This window comes from Triticum aestivum, chromosome 1A, assembly GCF_018294505.1.
Source record: "Triticum aestivum cultivar Chinese Spring chromosome 1A, IWGSC CS RefSeq v2.1, whole genome shotgun sequence".
Lineage (NCBI taxonomy): Eukaryota > Viridiplantae > Streptophyta > Magnoliopsida > Poales > Poaceae > Triticum > Triticum aestivum.
The window spans coordinates 239,363,745-239,387,232 of NC_057794.1; the positions used below are offsets into that span (position 1 = coordinate 239,363,745).

Below are 23,488 nucleotides of genomic sequence, written 5' to 3' on the forward strand. Positions count from 1 at the left end.
CCTAGCTGCGGGAATCGTGCTTGACCAACTCTCCCTCAACTACTTCCATTGCGCGGGAATTCCATTGGTAGTAATATGATCACTATCCTTGCATCTACATAGTGTTCATGGGTGTGTTCGTATGTACGGTAAAAAACATAGTGTGTTCCCCAACATGTTCGATACTTGATGTAAGTGCATCTAGTGCCACCCTAGTTGGTTTTGGAGTATTTATGACAAACATGGTTGAGGGACTAATGTGTTTGTGAGAATTGCAGGATAACACAGGTAGTAGTCACTCATTTATTCGGTTTACCTACCAAAGATGACCCCCAAAATGTATGAAGACATTGAAGACAATGGTGGTTCGTGAAGACATCCACGTTGAACATAATGACTCGTGAAGACATTCACTTGAAGACTATGGAGTGCGAAGACATAGTTTCTTTCGTCGTTTTCTTTTTCTTCCTTATTGAGTCATAGGAACCACCGTGCTGTTAACTGGGTCCAAGTGAACAAAGTCAGATGACTGAAGTGATGCTCAACCAAAATCCTATGTCTTCGAGCGAAGACAATGAGAGCAAACCTTATCCAGAGTTGGATGAGTCAGCTTTTCTTGTAGCCCAAGCCAAGCTGCCGCGTGTGTTTGAAATCCGACCGTTGGACACGTGTCAGTTCCTTAGTGACCCAAGGTCATTTCGGACATATCATGTTGGGTTGCCTCCTGGCTATAAATAGCCCACCCCCTACACCATAAATTAGTGGCTGCTCATAGTTAGCGTGCTTCTTTTGTCATTTGAGAGCAACCCACCTCTGAAGCCTTTGAGAGAGAGAGAGAGATCCTTGCGAGGACAAAGCCCAAAACGCCAAAGAGTGTTAGGCATCACTAAAGTCTTTCTGTCCGCGTGACCTGAAGACTTGTTACACTTGAGGACTGTGCATCCTCCAGCCGGTTAGGCGTCACGTTCTGAGCATCCAAGAGTTATTGTGGATCGCCAGTGAACGGAGTCTGTGAAGGTTTGGAAGTCTACCTTGAAGACTTACCAGAGTGATTCAGCGAGGAATGGGTGTCCTTAGCTCAAGGGGAATAAGGTGAAGACATAGTCTTCTGAGTTCAATCTCAGCCTCTCTAACTAGACGTACAGTTGTCACAGCAACTGGAATTGGTCTATCAAATCTTTGTCTTCACCAAGCAACTGGTTCTATCCCTTACTTCCTTTACTTTTTAGTTTATCTTCGTGAAGTCATTGCCTGCCTGCCTGGTCTATTTGACTTTACTATGCGAAGACTATTACTTGTTTGCCTTCATACTCTCTTCCATTCTGATCCATACTACCTAGCTGTTGTTAGTCTTCGTGATTTCAGTGTATTACTTACTTGACTATGGCATGTCTAGTGCAGTTCATCTTCCGCTGCATATTATATAGGTTCATTCCAACAGTTTGTCTTCAAAGACCTCGTGTTTTGAAGACTTTCATAAAAATTGCCTATTCACCCCCCCCCCCCCTCTAGTCGATAACTAGCACTTTCACTTGATGCTGAATTTGGGACTCATCCTTCACAAATATGGCGTGTTATCCTTGATGGTGGGGATGTATTGAAGCAATGTTGAATTTGAAGCATTGATAATGGAGATAACACTAAAATTTGGGCGCATAACTAGATTCCAATGGAGTCCTTACCAAGGTCGATTACTTATCTAGTCACAAATCCCCCACGACTAGTTTCTGAGTTCATGATCTTGACCTCGGCAGCATGGAATGAGGAACTAATCAGATCCATTTTTATGTGTCTGACATGGAGGCCATTATGTCGATCCCTTTGTGTACACGCAATTTGGAGGATTTGGGGGCTTGGCTTCCAGGCCGAAAAGGTTTTTTTTCTGCTTGCTCCACTTATTTGGATGTTGGTCACCACCAAGTTGAATCGTGAAAATTTTCTAGACAACAGAGCGGGCTCTCTGAATGCCCAACCTGATACTAATGGATTTACTTCACTTTGGACGATATTGGTCCCTTCGAAGCTATTTTTTCTGTAGAGTCTTGCAAGACAATCATTGTCAACCGAGGATGTCTGAGACCACCGTAACATGATTCTGATGAGCAATTGCACACTTTGTGGAGCTGAAGATTCATGGCACAATTCTTTGGTTAGTTGTACAATGTCGCGGTGTGTAATGGGCGCTTTTTGATTACGATATTGATGCACGTGTGAGAGCCAATCATGAACCCTGCGCTAAACAGTGGCTATTCAAGATGCATGACACCGTTTCCCATGATAAGTTTGCAAGGATGATGGTCGCGCTATTTGTGATTTGGACAACTCGAAGGAGAGCGATTCATGAGCCTATTTTATAGAGCTCTCAAGCCACTAATCAATTTGTCTTATCATGTATATCAAATCTTCAGGTTCTCGCTAAACCACAAGCCCTGGTAACTAGAACTTTGTGCAACACTATTACACAATGGAAGGCCCTTCAGAATGGTTTGTCAAAGATCAATGTTGATGGTGTTGTGTAGGGTAATCAATTTGGAGCGGTTGATGCAGTACGTAGAGATTAGAACGGGGGTATATCTTGGAGCTTCTGCAGTTATGACCAACTTAGCTCGTGATAACGAGCTACCCGATGCTTGGGCTCCAAAGTGTTTTTATACCACAGATCCATGTTATTGACTCAAGTTCATTCACGAGACCTAGTTTGTTAGATTGTACTCCCTCCGACCGAAAATACTTGTCCTCGAAATGGTTGTATCTAGACTTATTTTAGTTATAGATACATTAATTTTATGCATTTCTAGGACAAGTATTTCCGGGTGGAGGGAGTACTACTTTGTATTCTCTCATTCATCAATATATCTACAAGTAGGACATAGAGCTATTATCATCGAAGAGCCTGAACCTACATAAAACCAAGGTGTGACAAGATCTCTTCATGCGCCACTCATCTCTCTATAGTCCTTCATGACCTTTCACTCGATCATAAAAGCGACTACGAATAGATCGTCGACAATACTGCACAAGATTAACAATATCCAATGCAAACTATGGTTATAGAAACACTTCTAACATCTGCAATCCTGTCAAATTTTCTCACACGGGGAGAGGGCGTGTGGCCACATATGTGTATCACTGTATCTATCACGGAACTACAAACATATAACACACCAGTACGCCAAAGAGGAGTCTTTTCGTATCTTCTGACAAATTTAACTTCCCCAGATACATAACAGTATGATATACATGCAATTTACTCGAGTGAACATCCTAACTAAGATGCTGACTACTCCCTCCGTTCCAAAATAGATGACCCAACTTTGTACTAAAGTTACTACAAAGTTGAGTCATCTATTTTGGAACGGAGGGAGTAGTTTTGATAAGATAAAATGCTACAGTTACATTGGACCAAACCAAGTCTGTTTCTCTAAATCAAAAAAGGAACAAAAAGAATTGAGCTAAAAGTTAAAATCAGGCCTGGAGCTTCACATGCCGATCAGCCTACCATCGGCTGCAAAGCTAAATTAGAACATCACATTTCCCCATGGACATAATTTACAAGCCTTTTTACATCTTAAGTTACAGAAGCCAAGGGAGTATAAATCCAAGTAGCTCTCAAAACATTAACAACCCATTTTAGTGCCTAGTGTTCATGCTTGACACGCCCTTTCAGTATCCCTGGAATAGGAGGTGAGGTTCGTAGCCTAATTCCATTTGGCCTTGCAGGTTGTGGTGATCGACGCCCATAAACATTTGATGCACTTGAGCATTCAACCGCATTTGCAACCAGAGCCACTGTACCGTCAGTTTCTTCTTTACCAGAGAACCCCATTGCTTTCAATACAAAGGAATCATCGTGCAACTCAAACGGAGTGCTACATTTTCAGAAACATACATGTCAGACATGGTTGCCGAAGGGTTTTCTTGTGCACTTATGACTCACAAGACATGATCTCAAATGATTCTGCATAATTCATAGAGCTGAGACAAGATTTCCATCGCCAATAAAGTAGTGGATGTGGGCTCACCATGTCAAGTACGCAAAACACTTGCTTAAGAAATACTAACAAGCTACCATCTCAGAAAAAAGAAATAACAAGCTAAGGCCTATTCAAGGATTTTCATAGGAATCCTAACGAATTTTTCTATGTCACTTGTCTGATTAGTAGGATTGAATCCTATAGGAATTTTTCTTAAAGATTACTGTACAATACATTTCATAATAACTATGCATCCACTCAAACCTTTTGAAAAAAATACTTTGTTTTAACTGTGATCCAATCAAACAAGACAAAAATGCTGTAAGATTTAAATGAGCATGACAATGCAATCCGTGTTTTTCCTATTCCTGCATTTTTAGAATCCTGCAAATCAAAGAGACCAGTGGTACTGCTGAGTGTTTCGTTTGCGACCAGATTGGACACCACAGGTTCCTCAAGTGGTCAAGGGAATCAACAGATATTGATTCCCAACTAATGGATCATTATTTAGAATGGATGATCATACAACTGAAAAGTTACATTTCCCTTTAGAAAAAATCGGGACCCTTATTTAGAGTTTTTATCCAAGCTATTATACAGAAATAATTAGAGATGCGTGTCCAGCAGAAAAGGTATGCCAAGAAATTTATGAAATCTCCGTACAGAAAGAATGCAAAATAAGATCAGATTTGTGCTTAGCAACAGACACCCCATTTAATTGGGAAACTGGACAAGTTAAATCTAAGAAAACTTAGGGCAGAAAATTATAAGAAATGTCACTTATTACTAAATTGTTACTCCGTCCGTCCCATAATGTAGGACGTTTTTTGACAGTACACTAGTGTCAATAAACGTCTTAAATTATGGGACGGAAGGAGTAGATAATTAGATCACTTAGCAAGATTCATCATGCCAAGGAACACATTGTAGCGTTAGTCTTTTACCTATTGAAATCAAAATGCACCAACTGCATATCTTCTGATATCTCCACTTCGACAGTTGCATGAGGACGTGTCTGTTTGCACAACAAAAAGAGGTCCTTGTCACTCACCGCCATGAAAATAAATGCTGGTAGCATATACATACTGGAGTTGGGAAAGCATTTTGTGGGGCATATAAGCGGTGAAAAAAAAGGCAAATGCAGAACCACAAGGGTTGGTACGATGGTTCATATGTTTAAATTAATAACTCAATAAAAAAGAATCAATTCATAGCCATCTAAGAATGTACACTTACAATGCAATACTGCTCCTACAATTATGAATATGTAGTTCTGTTGGCCACAGGTCCATTTTGGCCACGCCCAAATATAGGATCAGGATTATGAGAACAGAACCCGGAGCTGTTGTCCAAATGGTCGTGTAATAAAAGCCCTAAAACCTGGCTGGGTGAAAGTTACAGACCACGACCGGAAGCTAGGAACTTAATATAAAATCTTGTGGATTTCGTTTTCTTTCTATTTGTTTGTTCTCAAGGTTAGAACTTTGCTCCACCTTGCATTATTAATACCTATGCAGTCCATGCAAAACAACAGCAAAAATTCCATTGCAAGAATTTACTATAGCACCCACGACCCATTGATAATCCATGAATCAAATGGTATTGACTGGTTAACACTTAACCCTGCTCAGAATTCGCCTCCTTTGCTGTAGGTTCCTCAATTATGATAATCCAAGTCCAAACCTCGAAAAAAGGATGCTCCTTTGAATGTTCGTGGTGGAGAAAAAACTAGGACTAAAAAGAGTTATAACTTACATGGGTGCATTGTTGACAACCTCACTTTGCCAAATCTAATTTAGTAAAATGTGGCAAGCCACATCTTGTGTGGTAAAGAAATTGTATACCGCAGTTTAGGCAGACTATGGCCATAAAAAAAAAACATATGTCAACTGCCTAGAGGTACGAAAGTGTAACATGCCACCATTGTGGTAGAGAACCAAACAGATGCCATGGAAGTCAAATGCGCACAACTTGAGGTAGCAATGTGAATGAATAAAGCATGCCCACAGCTCCAAAGGGGAAGCAGAAACTTTCTTGTTCGAGTTCACAGAAAATCAAAATTCTATTTAGCACGATAAGCTCCAAAGTGTAAAATGTACAATAGCAACACAAGTTAGCTAGATCATCAGCTTTAGCATTTGAATATAATGCATGATTAACTTCATTTAAGCCCACATATCAATTACAGGATACAATTTTGCTTACCTGAACCAATATGAATGGCAGGGCCACTCCGCCAGATGGAGCATCTCCCGAACCATATAGCTGCTCATTTCGCTCTACCAAATTTTGGAGGCCCGCATACTTAAATACAGAAAAGTAGAAGAAAAAACATGGTTAACACCTAGATATTAATGATACCTTTCCGTACAATATACTCCAATCTTCTTCTGATATCAGACAAGAAATAACAAACTTCTGGCATACCACAACTTTAAAATAAGCCAGCTTAGTTATAGTACTATGATAACTTTAAAACAGATATATGCTTGCTAAGCATTCAGCCCTACAATAAATCTAGCAGACATACAGCAGTTGAACATTGCATCGATCAATTAAGCATGCACCATAAAGGCTGAATCGTAGATTAGCTGTTCTCCTGATTCTGCACCCATGCTGTGGCACAGAAGTGTACACGAAGGGATTCCCTATTGATATGGATGAATATTTCACTATATAGGGTGAAAAAACTGAAACATTCACCATCACAGAAAATCAATATGTATACAAAAATAGCAAGTGATCTAGAAGATGTATGAAACCAAGTTCCTTGTCATAATTTTAAAGACTGGGGATTACAGAATAATTCAAATTATCGGTCCGCGTAAAAATGCCATATGTCCTTACTTGATCTTGTAATTCCTGCAGATATGCACTTTTCTTGTCAATTCTACCTTTCAGCCCAATGACCTCAGTCTGTAAAATGCACATGAAATTATGAAGGAAACAACCAAAAGGTAGAACAGTTACATGATTAGGGAACTTATGAAGGAAACAACCAGAAGAAAGGTAGAACAGTTGTTAAGTACTCCCTCCGTCTCAAAATAAGTGACTCAACTTTATACTAACTTTAGTAGAAAGTTGTACTAAAGTTAAGTCACTTATTTTGGGATGGAGGGAGTACATGATTAGGGACAAACTTACCTTCAATTTATCAATATCACTCAAACTTGTTCGGGGTAAGCCCTTCCACTGAATTTCCTTTTTATCTTTAGATATAATATCCATAGCCATCAGGACGTTTAGTGCATCGTAAACCCTTCTTCGTATATTTTTCTCATCATATTGTTGCTGAATTTTACATACAATCAGTACATTGCACATAACAAATAACTGACCAGAAGGAGTAGCCATATTTCTTAACTGTGTTGGGATTATCAGGATCTGGTGACCCAATATTACTATTTGGATCTGCAAACTCAGCTACAAGTTCGTCTGCCACCTGAAAAAGACAGGCCTTACATCGTATAAGCAATAGCTAAATTGCAATGCAAACAGGAAAACATGTGTTATGACCGGCCAGGTCTATGGCCGCCGGGGGCCCACTGGGCAGGCTTAAGGCCCAAGTTATCTTAGTTTATTTTCAGATTATGATTATATATACAAGTTGTAAGACTATTTTGAGGATTAAGCAATAAGACTATTCTATTGCCCGGCTCCCAGAGGAGCCGGAACCCTAAACCCTAGACCCTCTCTCTCTTGCGCCGCCGCCACCCAGCCGCAAGGACGGCGCCTCGCCGCCGGCCGCCGCGTTCCAGCCCACGCCCCGAACCCTAGGTCCTAACACCTTGGTATCAGCCAGCTCTGGTTCGACCATGTCATCCTCACCATCATCGCCGTCGCTGCCCGTGACCACCACCGCCGCATCAGCACCCCTCGCCACGGGGTCGCTGGTCCTCCCGTCCGCGTCGCTGGACCTCATCCCCGGCGCGTCACCCGGCCATCCGCCGGCCCCCATCACCACTACGCCGCCGTCGCCATCAACTCTACCGGCCCACTACACCCCGGAGGCCATGGCGGGGGTCCTCAACAACTTGGTCGTCGCGGTCCAGGGCATCCGGCTCTTCCTGGCCAGCCCGTACGGACCGCCACAGCCGCCCCAGCCGCCTGCACCCTCCGGGCCGCCGACGCTTCCGTGGCACTCGGTGCCTGCCGCGCTCGCCGGCGGCTACCCGGCGCTACAACAGCCGGCCGCTCCAGCGCCGGCCTGGCCACACTGGCCCGCGCCAGCACCCGCGGCATCGGCCGCGTCCGCCCCAACCCCGTGGCCGGTCTGGTCTGCCCCGGCCCCCTCCGCGCCGGCCCCCACGCCGTCTCCACCGCCTACCGCCGGCCTGAGTCAGGGCCCTTCCAGGGGGCTTCCGATCCAGCAGGTGCGGTTTCCACCGTCGCCCTCTCCGATTCCGGCTTGGCTCACCGGATCTTCGCCACCGCCGGTCTACACGGAGGCCGGAGAACCGTCGGTGCCCACGCTACAGTTCGGCGCGCCGTCCTCGGCCCTTCGCATCGACGAACCGGTGGGCACTGGCGCATCGACCCCGACACCACCTCGCTTTGCCCGGATCGACTTTGCCACGTATGATGGCTCGGAGGACCCTCTTAACTGGTTAAACCAGTGTGATCAGTTCTTCCGGGGACAGCGCACACCCGCGTCCGAGCGCACTTGGCTCGCGTCATACCACCTCCGGGGTGCCGCCCAGACATGGTACTACGCCCTCGAGCAGGACGAGGGCGGCATGCCCCCCTGGGATCGTTTCCGCGAGCTGTGTCTCCTTCGCTTCGGTCCGCCACGGCGCGGCAGCCGCTTGTCCGAGCTGGGCCGCCTACCCTTCACCTCCACGGTCCAGGATTTCGCCGACCGCTTCCAGGCTCTGGCGTGTCACGCACCGGGGGTGACAGCACTACAGCGGGCTGAGCTTTTCGTCGGCAGCCTTCCCGACCACATCCGCGTGGACGTCGAGATGAAGGGACCCCAGGACCTGCAGACGGCCATGTACTACGCTCGGGCGTTCGAGCTGCGCGCCCAGGCCTTAACACGGCCCGCACCACCTCGGGGGAGCCGAGTGCCTCCACGACCACCGCCGGCCGCACCAGCTTCTGCAGCCGCCTCACCGACGGCCACTCCGGCCGCGACGCGGCCCTTCCGGCGCCTCTCGCAGGCCGAGCAGCTCGAGCGCCGCCGCCTGGGGCTGTGCTTTAACTGTGATGCGCCCTATGCCCCGGGCCATGTCTACCCGCGCCTCTTCTACTTGGAGACAGTCGACGAGACCGAGGACGCTGCCACCGACGAGGGACTCAGCGACCCAGCCGCCGCCGAGGTCGCGCCGGCACCCGCGCCCGCGCCGGCTACGGCCCTTGTCGTCTCCCTCCACGCGTTGGCCGGCATCCGCAATGAGCGGACTATGCTTATTCCGGTCACGATCCACGGCGAGACTCTGGTGGCTCTCTTAGACACGGGCTCTACACATAACTTCCTTCCGGAGGCTACTATGCGGCGCCTTGCCCTACAGCCGACAGGAGGGGAGCAGCTGCGGGTCACCGTCGCTAATGGCGACCGCCTCCGATGCCATGGGCTTGCTCGGGACGTTCCCATTACTATCGGCAACGAGCACTTTACCATCACATGTGCCGGCATCGACTTGGGCTGCTTCGACTTCATCCTCGGCGTCGACTTTTTGCGGACTCTCGGTCCCATCCTTTGGGACTTCGACGCCCTGACGATGACCTTCTGGCGCCTCGGCCGCCGCATCCGGTGGGAGGGCGTTGGCGGCACCCGGCGTCGCCCCCACTCCAGCTAGCCGCGGCCACCACGGAGGCCGAGCATCCGCTGCTGGATCACCTCCTGCAGCAGCACGGTGATCTTTTTGCGGAACCCCAGGGCCTTCCGCCGGCCCGGGTCTACGACCACCGTATTCATCTCCTGCCGGGCTCGGCTCCGGTGGCAGTACGGCCCTACCGGTACCCTCAGTTGCAGAAGGACGAGTTGGAGCGGCAGTGCGCCATCATGCTTGCCGCGGGCATTATCCGTATCTCTACATCACCCTTTACGGCGCCGGTCCTCCTCGTCCGTAAGTCGGACGGCACTTGGCGCTTCTGCATCGACTACCGCGCCCTTAATGCTCTCACACTTAAGGATAAGTTTCCTATTCCGGTAGTCGATGAACTCCTGGATGAGCTACATGGTGCGCGCTTCTTCACCAAACTGGACCTCCGGTCAGGGTATCATCAGGTGCGCATGCATCCCGACGACATCGCCAAGACGGCGTTCCGGACCCATCACGGCCACTTCGAGTTCTTGGTGATGCCCTTTGGCCTCGCCAACGCCCCGGCGACATTTCAGGCCTTGATGAACGATGTCCTCCGGCCCTACTTACGTCGGTTTGTGCTCGTTTTCTTTGATGGCATTCTTATCTACAGCGCCTCTTGGGCAGAGCACCTCCAGCATGTGGCCATCGTCTTCAACGAGCTTCGGGCGCATCATCTTCATCTTAAGCGCTCGAAGTGCTCGTTCGGGACACCTTCGGTCGCTTACCTCGGCCACGTCATCTCGGCCGAGGGTGTGGCCATGGACGCCGACAAGGTGGCAGCCGTCACCGCCTGGCCCATTCCGCAGTCTCCGCGGGCTCTTCGCGGCTTCCTTGGTCTTGCCGGGTACTACCGGAAGTTCATCCGGGAGTTTGGCCTTATCGCGGCCCCGCTCACGCGTCTCCTCCGCCGCGACGCCTTCTCTTGGGATACGGAGGCCACTTCAGATTATGATTATATATACAAGTTGTAAGACTATTTTGAGGATTAAGCAATAAGACTATTCTATTGCCCGACTCCCAGAGGAGCCGGAACCCTAAACCCTAGCCCCTCTCTCTCTTGCGCCGCCGCCACCCAGCCGCAAGGACGGCGCCTCGCCGCCGGCCGCCGCGTTCCAGCCCACGCCCCGAACCCTAGGTCCTAACAACATGGCAGTGATAGAACCATACTACATTAGCAAAGAGTATTTTCTTCTAAAAATGGTAATTGAAGTTTGCAGTTAACACACATTGTGAATACACGTCAAGGAAACAGGGCTGCCTCTTCTCCTGAGCCTGATGTTCAGGATTCTAACACACTGTAGTCTCGATTTTTGCTTTACTGAATTATTGAGGCACACATAGCACAATTGGTTCTTCAGTTTCTTTCCTTTCTCGAGAAACCGGCAGGAGCTCTGCCTCTTACTAACTAAGACAAAACCGATTTGTTACAGACGCTTCGTTTTATGAACAAACAGGGAAAATATGTTGCAAGGCATGTTGGACTGAACTTTATATGTTAGCAAAACAATATGAATAAAATGGATAGATTCAATCCCATCAATCAAAGATGAACAGAGGAATGTCCTTTGAAATAGCCTTTGTCTTATACAAAGTAAAAGGAACAGATCGGCATAACGCGGATTTTCCACATTTTGTGACAAATCAACATAGTATGCTCAACTCAAATGAGCAAAACCAGTAAGGTTCATGTGTACAAAGCTTTAATCATGTTGACACAATAAATTTGAGTCAGAACAGATTCACTTTTTTCCTTTTACTAGACAAACAGAAATGTTAACTCAGAGATTAAACATCTAGCAATGCTTCTTCCTGCATTGGTAGTTCAGCAGACTCTGCTGTATCCTTTTACTGTGTACGTCTGTGTGATACACAAGCTAAGGGTGCCTCCGAACCGTATCATGTAACCCATAACCGAAAAAGGAATTGGTTAGAATAATAAGATGCAGTGACAATTGATGTCTCTAGACTTTGGTGAACAAACTAACACAAGCTTATAGCATGACGAGGATCCATAATCACATAATAGTGGTTCAGATATCTGTGGTTACCTTTTTAAAAGTGTGGATGTACATTTGTATATTATATATATCCACACATCAATTATGCTAAAACAAGATAAGTTGCTGCATAGAAAGAAACAAAAAACAAACACCTCATTGTAGGTTGTTCTCCCTTTGCCTTCAACTTTCTCACAGACTGAAAAAGACCAAATGAAACACTTCATGAGAACTTTTAACACTATATTTGGTCAGATATGACCCAATAAACTGGTTTTCTTAATAACAAATTAACAATGAACCAAACAGAGAAAATATCAATTATGCTTTTACATCAGAAAATGGAGTGAGCAGTATGTCATATGTATTCTGCGTGCGCCCTATGAATCAGTATGCTTACATGATGATGAGAAGATGACTATCGCAGAGGTACTAGAGGAAAGAAGAGTATTCAACTCACCTTTCATACTGAATTGGCGCAATCCACGGTTACCTTTGTCGGGACCTACTACGCGTGTTCCTTTCTTTTTCTTCTTGCTGCATTGCAAATACCATACAGCTATCTGTCAAAAGTGCACAGCTACTTGTAGATTTTAAGATAAAATAAGTAAAATACTAAAATTACGTAGAAAATAATGTATTGCAATGACAAAGCAGAACCACTGTAAAATCTTTTAATGCTGCTAATTTTTAATCAATTAAGAATAAGTGAAAAAGTCCAATCTCAAGAAAGAAAATAGAGAAGATGTCTAATTTAAGGAAGCCAACAGGGAACAGCTTAGATTATAGACAAATCCAAAGCACAAAACCTGCCACCAACTCTGATAGTCTGAGTGACGTTCCACTTTTGTCCTAAGGAGCACTCTATGCAATTACACATAGACGATATCGATACCTCGCAACATTTCGATGGTCAGCAAGTGTACCCGTGTAAAGGATAAGCGGCACAGCTTGATATCACACTACTTATCTACTCCTTGACAGGAAACACATCTAACACTAAGATACATCCAATAGCTTGAAGCATGGAAGTCCCAAGCAAAATATGAACTCACCCATAAAAGTTCTAAGGCAATGGACTTCAGAGCATGCTGTTACTCAAACAACAGTTAGCAATCGCCTGTTTTTTAACAATCAAATGTAAAGCAATCATAACAATCCGATGAAGTCCAGTAGTTCACCGTCGCATCTTCCTAACACCCTCTTCAGTAGCCAATGCGCACCAATTCAAACCAACACATGCTGCAGGAAGTATGCATCGACTGAATTTCGTGGACAGCGAAATGCAGCTCTACATAGTACAGCTCACGAGACCAAAATCCGCATCTCAGATCGCAAAATTACTCTATACCGCCCAGTGCTAAGGTTGCGGTACACAGTCCCCGGGCAAAGAAGGTGGTGAGCAACTCAGCTTAAACAGCAACACGACAGCAGATTTCACGAACCTAGCAACGGGCTGCGACGATGGCGGGTCATCTCCCTGAATTTCGAGATCATTGAGGCGGCGGGCAACGGTGCTCCCGCTGGCCGGCGTGGACGCTGACGCCGAGGTCGTGGCGGCCGCCGCCGCAACCCCCTTGCCGGGCCCGATGCCGCCGGAGGGGGAACCGGCGCTTCCGGCGCTGTTGGAAGCCGAGTGAGCCATGCCGCCGGAACTACGGGCGCTGGAGACCATCGCGGAGGGGATCGCGCGAGCGGGGGCGCAGAATTGGGAGGAGGAGGAGGGGGAGAAAACCCTAGGAACGAAGCGGAAAATGGAGGGAGAGACAGGAACCGACGGGAGAGCGCGGAGAAACGGGCATGAGAAAGTTTAAGATTTGTTTTACAATTCTTCCGGGGCTAGGTTGATGTGAGTATCAAGTTCCACACAACCAAAACCGTCACGTTCTCTAAAGTTTATAGCATTGACGCAGATTTTTGGCAATCTCGAGCAAACGACTTATTGATCGTCAGATAATAAGCACATATCTTGAAGCATTGGAGGATGCCACCACGGCCAGTCGAACAAACATAAAGTTGTAAGGCTTAGCCCACTACCTGCATCGCCACTTCACCCACTTCTCATTTCAATCTCTCTCCCTCCCCCAGCTATCCATGGTGCTGACGGATCAAGCATCGCCCGGCGGTGAGGGCAGGAGGCCGTGGATACAGGAATGGAGGCGACGCATGATAGACGCAAAGGTGTCCCAATGTTTCAATGAGATAGCTATCATTTTCTGTGGGAGTCGACTTTGACGATCTGACTACAAAGGTGCAAAGATGTCGCGCCTTAGCAATCGCTAAACCAATCTCTGAGGGTTATTGACCATGTCGGAGCATGATCAACCCAACCACGAGGGTCTATTTTCTACGAGCAAACGAAGAACAATCAAGAATCTGATATTGCAATCTGGATTTTGCGAATATAAGATGAAAGTTTTATTGATCAAGATAGGGTTCTGTGACGTCTTAGTCTGGTCGTTGAAAACAAATGAAATACGCAAAGTTGCAGCTATGACAAACTTTTAATCTAAACAAAGCCCAAAGTCTAACGACGCCATAAGGGTTGTATATATGAAGAAAGAGGGGGGAATTTCGTGGCCCTTGAGGGAGAGGTCCGAAACCAAGCCTATCTTTTGTTTCCCTACACATAAGGACTCTAAAAACAGGCTATACTTAAGTATTTCGAAATTACATGGGTCTTGTGACGCCCGGATAATCAGACTACGGTAACCCTCTACTAATGATGCCACGTCAACGCGATGACTGTTATCAATCTCGCGATGATTAAAATCCCGATCGAATTCACATTTAAAATAAAGTTAAACAATAAAAGTTTTCAAACCGTAAATCTAAAATGTTCACAATACGCTACATATTTCCCTGATCATTGCCATGTTGAAACCAACTTCACTTGACCCACAAGAAAATTCCTAGAAATTAATAAGTGGCCCAACAATGAATAAAATGGCCTTTTCACAATTAACGATTATTTATTTAACTCCAATTGCCCCCAAACTTTTTCTGCTAGCTCAAAATAATCCCTATTATTTATGTGCCAAATTTCATGTTCACAAAAAATCGTTTGGTACAAAAGGAAAATAGAAAACGGTGTCAAAAATATAAAACATAAAAGGATAAAAAGAATATGGGCCTAGAGATCTACTGTGCACATGGGCCCTAGTGGCCTTGGTGCACACACGGCCTAGCCCACCTCGTTCCATCCCCTCCTCTCGCTACAGAGGACGGGGGAGGGCGTGGCGGCCATCCGTCGGCCATGGCTGCGCCAGGCCGTGCGTGGCGCCATCCCCGACCTCCTCGACGCCTTCAAGGCATCCCCGCGCCCCCCAAACCCTAGCAAACCCTAGCCCTCTCCCTTCTCCTCCCTCGCGCCGTTCTCTCCTCCGCAACATACAACTGAACGGCGCCCTCCATGGCCGCCGTCGTCGTCATGGTCACCGGCCTCCCTGTCGCCTGAGAAGATGTCCAGGAGGACCACCACCCTCGACTCCGTCTATCCCGAGCATCGAATCGAGCCGGGACGTCTCATACGCTAGCCATCAACTTGGTCATCTCCGCGTACATCGTCTCCGTCCGCCGTCGATTGCCGCTACTCCAATCCATCCCCGACGCACCCCCGAGCACACTGACTTGCCCTACAGCCCCGTTGTGAGCTCCCTTCGATTTACCCTTTGTTTTCCCGTCGATTTCGTGCCGTACTACTGAAGCCTACAAGCACCGAGCTCCGTCGTCCGCCATGGCCGGACCTCACCGTGGCCGCACCCGCGCTCTTGCGTGCACCTACCCGAACCCATCACGCGCACCCTGGCCGCGACAGGCCGTGCACCGGCCGTCCCCTGGCCGCACCCCGCCGCTCCCGTCGTCGTGCGTTGCGCCCGCAACTGCTACTTTTCGTCGCTGCCTGCTGCGCTGAACTGCTTGTGCCGCTGCTCTCTGCTGCTGTTTATTACTGTTGTATCTGCTAATTGCTGTTACTGCTGCTTCGTGCTTAGGCCGCTGCTATGTTGCTCTGTTGCTGGTACTACTGTTGCCCACTACCGTGGCCATGGCCAAGTGTGTTGTGTGGTGTGTGCAGCGTATGTGTGTTCTGAGTGTGGCCGGCCCTTTGCTAGTTTAGGGGCTAATCCCTAGTTAAACAAGCCCCTTTGTCAGACTAATTTATATTAGAGTTAGCTTTAGTTGTACCCTATGACATGTGGGACAGCCCCTGTAAAACAGAAAAAAAGAATGAAAAAGTAATAAAAAGTAATTAATTAATTAGTAATATCATTAATTAACTTAATTAACATGCTTAATAACCTGATTAACTAGATTAGTTAGTCTTATACTGTTTAACTACACTGTGTCTATGACAGTGGGATCCACACGTCAGTTTGACCAGTCAACGCCCTGTTGACTGCTGACATCACTCTGACCTCATGCTGACGTCATTATTCCTTTTCTGTCGAATTTAATAATTAGAAATAATTTTAGAATACTGTTTAGACTTCAGAAATTCATAGAAAATAAACCGTAGCTCGAATGGAAAAACTTTGTACATGAAAGTTGCTCAGAACAACGAGACGATTCTGGATATGCAGTCCGTTCGTCCGCCACACATCCCTAGCTTAGCGAACACACAACTTTCCCCTCTGGTTCATCTGTCCGAAAACGCGAAACGCCGGGGTTACTTTCCCGGATGTTTCCCCCTTTGCCGGTGTCACTTAGTACCGCGTTAGGTCACCTCTAGCACTGCATATTGTCTTGTTATGCTTTGTGATACCTTGATTGCTCTATTATTTATTGTATTCCCCCTTCGTTACTTCTTTCCGGTAGACCCCGAGACTGCCGGCGTCCCCTAGTTCGACTACGGTGTTGACGAACCCTCCTTCTTGACAGAGCAAACAGGCAAGCCCCCCCTTTGATCACCAGATATCGCCTACTCTTCTCTATACTACTTGCATTAGAGTAGTGTAGCGTGTTACTGCTTTCCGTTAATCATATTCTGATGCATAGCCTGTCCTTGCTACTACTGTTGTTACCTTTACCTGATATCCTAATGCTTAGTATAGGATGCTAGTGTTCCATCAGTGGCCCTACACTCTTGTCCGTCTGCCATGCTATACTACTGGGCCGTGATCACTTCGGGAGGTGATCACGGGCATATGTTGTATACTTATACTGTTACATTACTTATGATACTGTTCGGAGATGGGGGCTGAAGGGGCAGGTGGCTCCATCCAGGTAGTGGTGGGCCTGAGTTTCCGACGGCCCCTGACTGTTACTTTGAGGCAGAGCGACAGGGCAGGTTGAGACCACCTAGGAGAGAGGTGGGCCTGTCCCTGGTCGTCGTTCGCGGATACTTAACACGCTTAACGAGATCTTGGTATTTGATCTGAGTCTGGTCATTGGCCTATACGTACTAACCATCTACGCGGGGACAGTTATGGGCACTCGACGTCGTGGTATCAGCCGAAGCCTTCGTGACATCAGCGACTAAGCAGCGCGCGCCGGGTTGGATCGCGTAATGCAACATCCTTTGTAATGGAGGTTGCTAGGTCTGCTCTCCGACCGCGTACGCAACGTGCAGGTGTGCAATGGGCGATGGGCCCAGACCCCTGCGCCATAGGATTTAGACCGGCGTGTTGACCTCTCTGTTGTGAATAGGTAGGGCTGCGACGTGTTGATCTTCCGAGGCCGGGCATGACCCAGGAAAGTGTGTCCGGCAAAATGGGATCGAGCGTGTTGGGTTATGTGGTGCACCCCTGGAGGGAAGTTAATCTATTCGAATAGCCGTGATCTTCGGTAACAGGACAACTTGGAGTTGTACCTTGACCTTATGACAACTAGAACCGGATACTTAATAAAACACACACCCTTCCAAGTGCCAGATACAACCGGTGATCGCTCTCTCACAGGGCGACGAGGGGAGGATCATCGGTTAGGATTATGCTACATGATGCTACTTGGTGAGCTTACCATCTACTCTCTTCTCCTGCTGCAAGATGGAGGTTACCAGAAGCGTAGTGTTCGAAAGGACTAGCTATCCCCCTCTAATTCCGGCATTCTGCAGTTCAGTCCACATATGATATCCTTAATCTATTTGATACCAATGCATACATAGTGTAGCTCCTTGCTTGCGAGTACTTTGGATGAGTACTCACGGTTGCTTTTCTCCCCCTTTTTCCCCTTTCCTGTACCCGTTTGCTGCGACCAGACATTGGAGTCCAAGAGCCAGACGCCACTGTCGATAACGACTACTACTACTCGGGAGGTGCCTACTACTACGTGCAGGCCGCTAACGACGACCGGGAGTAGTTTAGGAGGATCCCAGGCAGGAGGCCTGCGCCTCTTTTGATCTGTATCCCAGTTTGTGCTAGCCTTCTTAAGGCAAACTTGTTTAACTTATGTCTGTACTGAGATATTGTTGCTTCCGCTGACTCGTCTATGATTGAGCTCTTGTATTCGAGCCCTCGAGGCCCCCGGCTTGTAATATGATGCTTGTATCACTTATTTTATTTGTAGAGTTGTGTTGTGATATCTTCCCGTGAGTCTCTGATCTTGATCATACACGTTTGCGTGTATGATTAGTGTACGGTCAAATCGGGGGCGTCACAAGTTGGTATCAGAGCTGACTGCCTGTAGGAATCCCCTTCCACACTCCTTGGCCGAAGTTGAGTCTAGTTATTGCAAAACTTTTTACTAACATGGCTGTGCGGCCTATGGGCCCACGTCGCCATTGGGTGGTAGTAGGATCTTTTATTCCTTGACCTATACTCTAGGACTCTGACATCTCTTTTATTCGGGTTAAACGATTTTACTAATTCCAACTCTAGGTTCTCGTAAATATTTTCTCCCAGAGAGCCCCTCGGTCCGAACGATCGCTTGTTTCACCAGAAGATTCCGAAGACACCCTACGATGCTCTCTTGAGACTATGTGCCATCGCTTTTACAATTACCTACCACCGATGTATCCTTATGAATAACTACCTACATTTGTCGTTCATACATTCATCCCCAGTTGATCTTGTTATTACAAGATACACCGAAATTCTCTCTATTGTTTCAAGAATACTTTGTGCCTACTTCCTTGCAGTTCTTTGTCACCTGAATACCCCTACGGATAATTCCTCGCTCTTACCGAGTATCCGCTCATCCCCAGTCATTCATGTGTTTCACATAAGTCCTCGAAATACCATTTGATTTTCTGAAAATCCTCAGCAGCCCATTGCTCTTGATTTCCTTGTCTTCCTGCATTATGGTTAATTCCATACTTCTAGTAATCTCCGTTGACATCCTCTGTCACTATCATTTCGAGTCACTTGATTTGATTTGTTGCGAATGCTCGCAATCCTCAATCAGATCATAGAATTCTTCCTTTCGGCTCAGACATCATTTTGAACATGAGCTGGTTCTCGACCATTCAAATAGTTGTCGATTGTACCCCTAAGGCTATTTAACTTATCCAACCCTAATCAGAGTGTTGCTTTTGATCCCTTGATTTGAAAATCATAATTCCTTTGCATTTGAGCTTAAATTAGTTAGTTGTTCCTATGGTCTGATCTCCTTACCTTTTTCCTTCTTCTGGTTGAGTACCGATGCTCACATCAGATCCCTTGTAGACCATCAGATCCTTTGTTGGATTTTATTCGACACCGTCCTTCATATTCGATAACCTTGTGAGCCTTTCCTCAGATACATAATGCCTTTGGTAAATCGTATCCCCTGCTTTTGTCAACCATGCTCTACTTTCGAGCTTGTATTATTTACTCCAAAGTTTGTGGTATATGTTTCCACGATACCCTGACGGGTTGAACCTATGCCTTTCTTAATCTGTGTGAACCTGAAAGTTTTCACGGGTCATACTCCTCTGGTAATTCACCAGGTAGGTTTTGACACTAAAATCATTTTTATCTAGAGCAGTGAATGAAAGATTATGCGTTGAAGAAGTGGGAGTCGACCTTGAACTTGTGTTCATGCCCATGGACACGATGTATATCCTATCATGGAAGCTTCTTGAAATAATAACTATCCCATTGATATAATATCATTTGGTATCTGTGAATTGATCCTTGCAATCATGGTTCCGACCATATGTTCTTCTTTGATCCCATTTCTCGGGCAAGTTTAAGCACTTGTCTTGTGTGGACCAATACACCAGTCCAACATTTACTTTGATCTACCGTCGAGTATTACACCTTGGTATCTCGGGAATATCATGGGACATCATAACTTATTATGGGTTCTTCATCAACTATTATCACTCACCGGATCCAATTGTTCCTAGGTTCTGGGTTGTCGTCAACCGAGAACACCGAATAGTGAATCGAGTCCGCACTCCGATTCAATAACCCTAAATAATTTTTGTTGCTTATGAGTTTAATAATCCTTCAAGTCATTCCTTGCTTGATCGGCTATATCCTTATCGTGCTGCTCTTAACTGTGCTACCTGGTCCTTCTTCCCGGAGCACAATTTTCGATGATGAGCTAAGCTTATGTCGAGTTTCCTCATCATATCATTTCTCCTTAAACCACAAGCTTGATTTCGAGTTTGTGCCGTACCCGTGGTTCCAATAACCTTTCGCTTCATCATTCTCTTGACTTGATGTCATCGCCGATGGATTACATCTTCATGAAATCTCTCAACAATTGTGTCGTGATCATCATCAGCATTCTGAGCTCTTCTAGGATATCAATCGAAGTCATGATGAGAAATACCATCCTTGCCCCTCGATGAATTGTGTTATCATCGACAACTTTATTGCCTTCCCTCCAACACAAACTTGTTCGTGTTCTGTGTTATACCTTGAGTTCCTTGCTATCCAACATTTGTTCTTCTTTACCTTGGAGTATTACCATCTTTTATATCCAGGATGTCGTGCTTAGCACACCCGGCCGGAGGCCCTATGGTTATAGATTCCTTTTCAGCAAGGTTATCCATTCTTTCATGAGGAAATTGTAAGACTTATTCTACAAGTTATTCCTGATGGATCCTTTGTGTTTCTAAAGTCTGACCTTTGCCTGAAGACCATGTCAATGCTATCTCGAAGCATATATATGTACTCCAATTTTCAACAAGAACATTTAAAGCCTAATGTTAAATGTTTCCTGCTCAATTATCCAAACACCGCTGTATGGGTAATGTCCTGAAATTTCTCTCCCCTTACCTAAAGAGTTTTCTACATTATATCCTGTCATGGATATCGTGCTCTGCTTGTCCTTGGGAAGGATGTACCCTTGAAATATGTGTTTAAACACATTTTCCTTTCCATTGTTCTGATTAATCTGATAATCATATTTTTCTCTCCATTGTTTGGTTTAACCTTTCTTGTGATCTATATTATGTAAGCAGTAATATTTCCCTGCTTATGTTAACACCTCGTTGTACCACTCTGTCAGTAAGACCCTGTTACTTTGGTTGATGACATTTCGGTAACCACCGATGGACGAGAACTTTGCCTATTGGTCCGCCTCGTTCAACGAGCAGGAAAATGGTTCTCTTTGTCCCTCGCCATTGGTACCGATGTTGTTGTCGACATAACCGACAGACTAACCTCTGACATGCCTTGCTTACTGACCGTGCAAGATGTCAACGGCCTTTCTACTTTTAACCCACATGGTGGGCCCATAACCCACAGTTCCACGGGATCGAAACCTGACTCTTATGTACACCCCCTGTTCCCAAAGTTATTCCTCGCGTGTGGCCTCAAACGTAATTCATGAGCCACCTTCCGATGAGATCATCAACTCTAGTATCAGACACAATACTTATTCCCGTTGCTACGAACCCCCTTTCACGCCCTGTTTCAGGCACTGAACGATCGCCCGCCCGCTCGAAACTTCTCATGATACCTTCTTACTTTGCTCTTGATATTTTCTAAGGTTTCAATTCGAGAGTTACTCTCCGCCACCTTCCCCGATGTTATCTACTAGATAGTCAACTTTGCAAGGGCCCGTTCTCCCAGAGTTCCCTTCTTATCCTATCGTAAGTACGATGAAGATCCTGAAGGAAGGACGACAACTTTATCATGATGCATTGATGCATAGGAATGGAGACATCAACGTTATGGATCGACCTCTTCGAGAAGAGCAACCAAGACCGAGAAAATTCGTTAGAATTTGATAACCAGAACTTTCCCCCTTACTCCCCTCTTAAATCTCGGGACGAGATTTCTTGTAGTGGAGGAGAATTGTGACACCCGGATAATTAGACTACAGTAACCCTCTACTAATGATGCCACGTCAACGCGATGACTGTTATCAATCTCGCGATGATTAAAATCCCGATCGAATTCACATTTACAATAAAGTTAAACTATAAAAGTTTTCAAACCGTAAATCTAAAATGTTCACAATACACTACAAATTGCCCTGATCATTGCCATGTTGAAACCAACTTCACTTGACCCACAAGTAAATTCCTAGAAATTAATAAGTGGCCCAACAACGAATAAAATGGCCTTTTCAAAATTAACGATTATTTATTTAACTCCAATTGCCCCCAAACTTTTTCTTCTAGCTCAAAATAATCCCTATTATTTATGTGCCAAATTTCATGTTCACCAAAAATCGTTTGGTACAAAAAGAAAATAGAAAACGGTGTAAAAAATATAAAACATAAAAGGATAAAAAGAATATGGGCCTAGAGATCTACTGTGCACATGGGCCCTAGTGGCCTCGGTGCACACACGGCCTAGCCCACCTCGTTCCATCCCCTCCTCTCGCTATAGAGGACGGGGGAGGGCATGGCGGCCATCCGCCGGCCATGGCTGCGCCAGGCCGTGCGTGGCACCATCCCCGACCTCCTCGACGCCTTCAAGGCATCCCCGCGCCCCCAAACCCTAGCAAACCCTAGCCCTCTGCCTTCTCCTCCCTCGCGTCGTTCTCTCCTCCGCAACATACAACCGAACGACGCCCTCCATGGCCGCCGCCGTCGTCATGGCCACCGGCCTCCCTGTCGCCTGAGAAGATGTCCAGGAGGACCACCACCCTCGACTCCGTCTATCCCGAGCATCGAATCGAGCCGGGATGTCTCATACGCTAGCCATCAACTTGGTCATCTCCGCATACATCGTCTCCGTCCACCGTCGATTGCCGCTACTCCAGTCCATCCCCGACGCACCCCCGAGCACACTGACTTGCCCTACAGCCCCGTTGTGAGCTCCCTTCAATTTCCCCTTTGTTTTCCCGTCGATTTCGTGCCGTACTACTGAAGCCTACAAGCACCAAGCTTCATCGCCCGCCATGGCCGGACCTCACCGTGGCCGCACCTGCGCTCTTGCGTGCACCTACCCGAACCCATCACGCGCACCCTGGCCGCGACAGGCCGTGCACCGGCCGTCCCTTGGCCGCACCCCGCCGCTCCCATCGTCGTGCGTTGCGCCCGCAACTGCTACTTTTCGCCGCTGCCTGCTGCGCTGAACTGCTTGTGCCGCTGCTCTCTGCTGCTGTTTATTACTGCTGTATCTGCTAATTGTTGTTACTGCTGCTTCGTGCTTAGGCCGCTGCTATGCTGCTCTGTTGCTGGTACTACTGTTGCCCACTACCACCGGCTGCTGCTACTGGCCATGTCCACGGCCATGGCCAAGTGTGTTGTGTGGTGTGTGTGCAGCGTATGTGTGTTCTGAGTGTGGCCGGCCCTTTGCTAGCTTAGGGGCTAATCCCTAGTTAAACAAGCCCCTTTGTTAGACTAATTTATATTAGACTTAGCTTTAGTTGTACCCTACGGCATGTGGGACAGCCCCTGTAAAAC

General features: G+C 46.6%; 1 protein-coding gene across 1 annotated transcript; it reads right to left on the reverse strand.

The window, feature by feature from the left end:
* Positions 1-3,376: 3,376 nt before the first annotated feature.
* Positions 3,377-13,587, reverse strand: LOC123044131 (transcription factor-like protein DPB). Its single transcript, XM_044466779.1, has 9 exons — positions 13,203-13,587; positions 12,218-12,294; positions 11,913-11,956; positions 7,318-7,395; positions 7,098-7,244; positions 6,801-6,869; positions 6,159-6,257; positions 4,898-4,968; positions 3,377-3,848 (listed from the first exon to the last, which is right to left on the reverse strand). Exons 1-9 carry the CDS (start codon positions 13,430-13,432, stop codon positions 3,617-3,619), a joined length of 1,047 nt encoding a protein of 348 aa, XP_044322714.1. The 5' UTR covers positions 13,433-13,587; the 3' UTR covers positions 3,377-3,616.
* Positions 13,588-23,488: the final 9,901 nt, after the last annotated feature.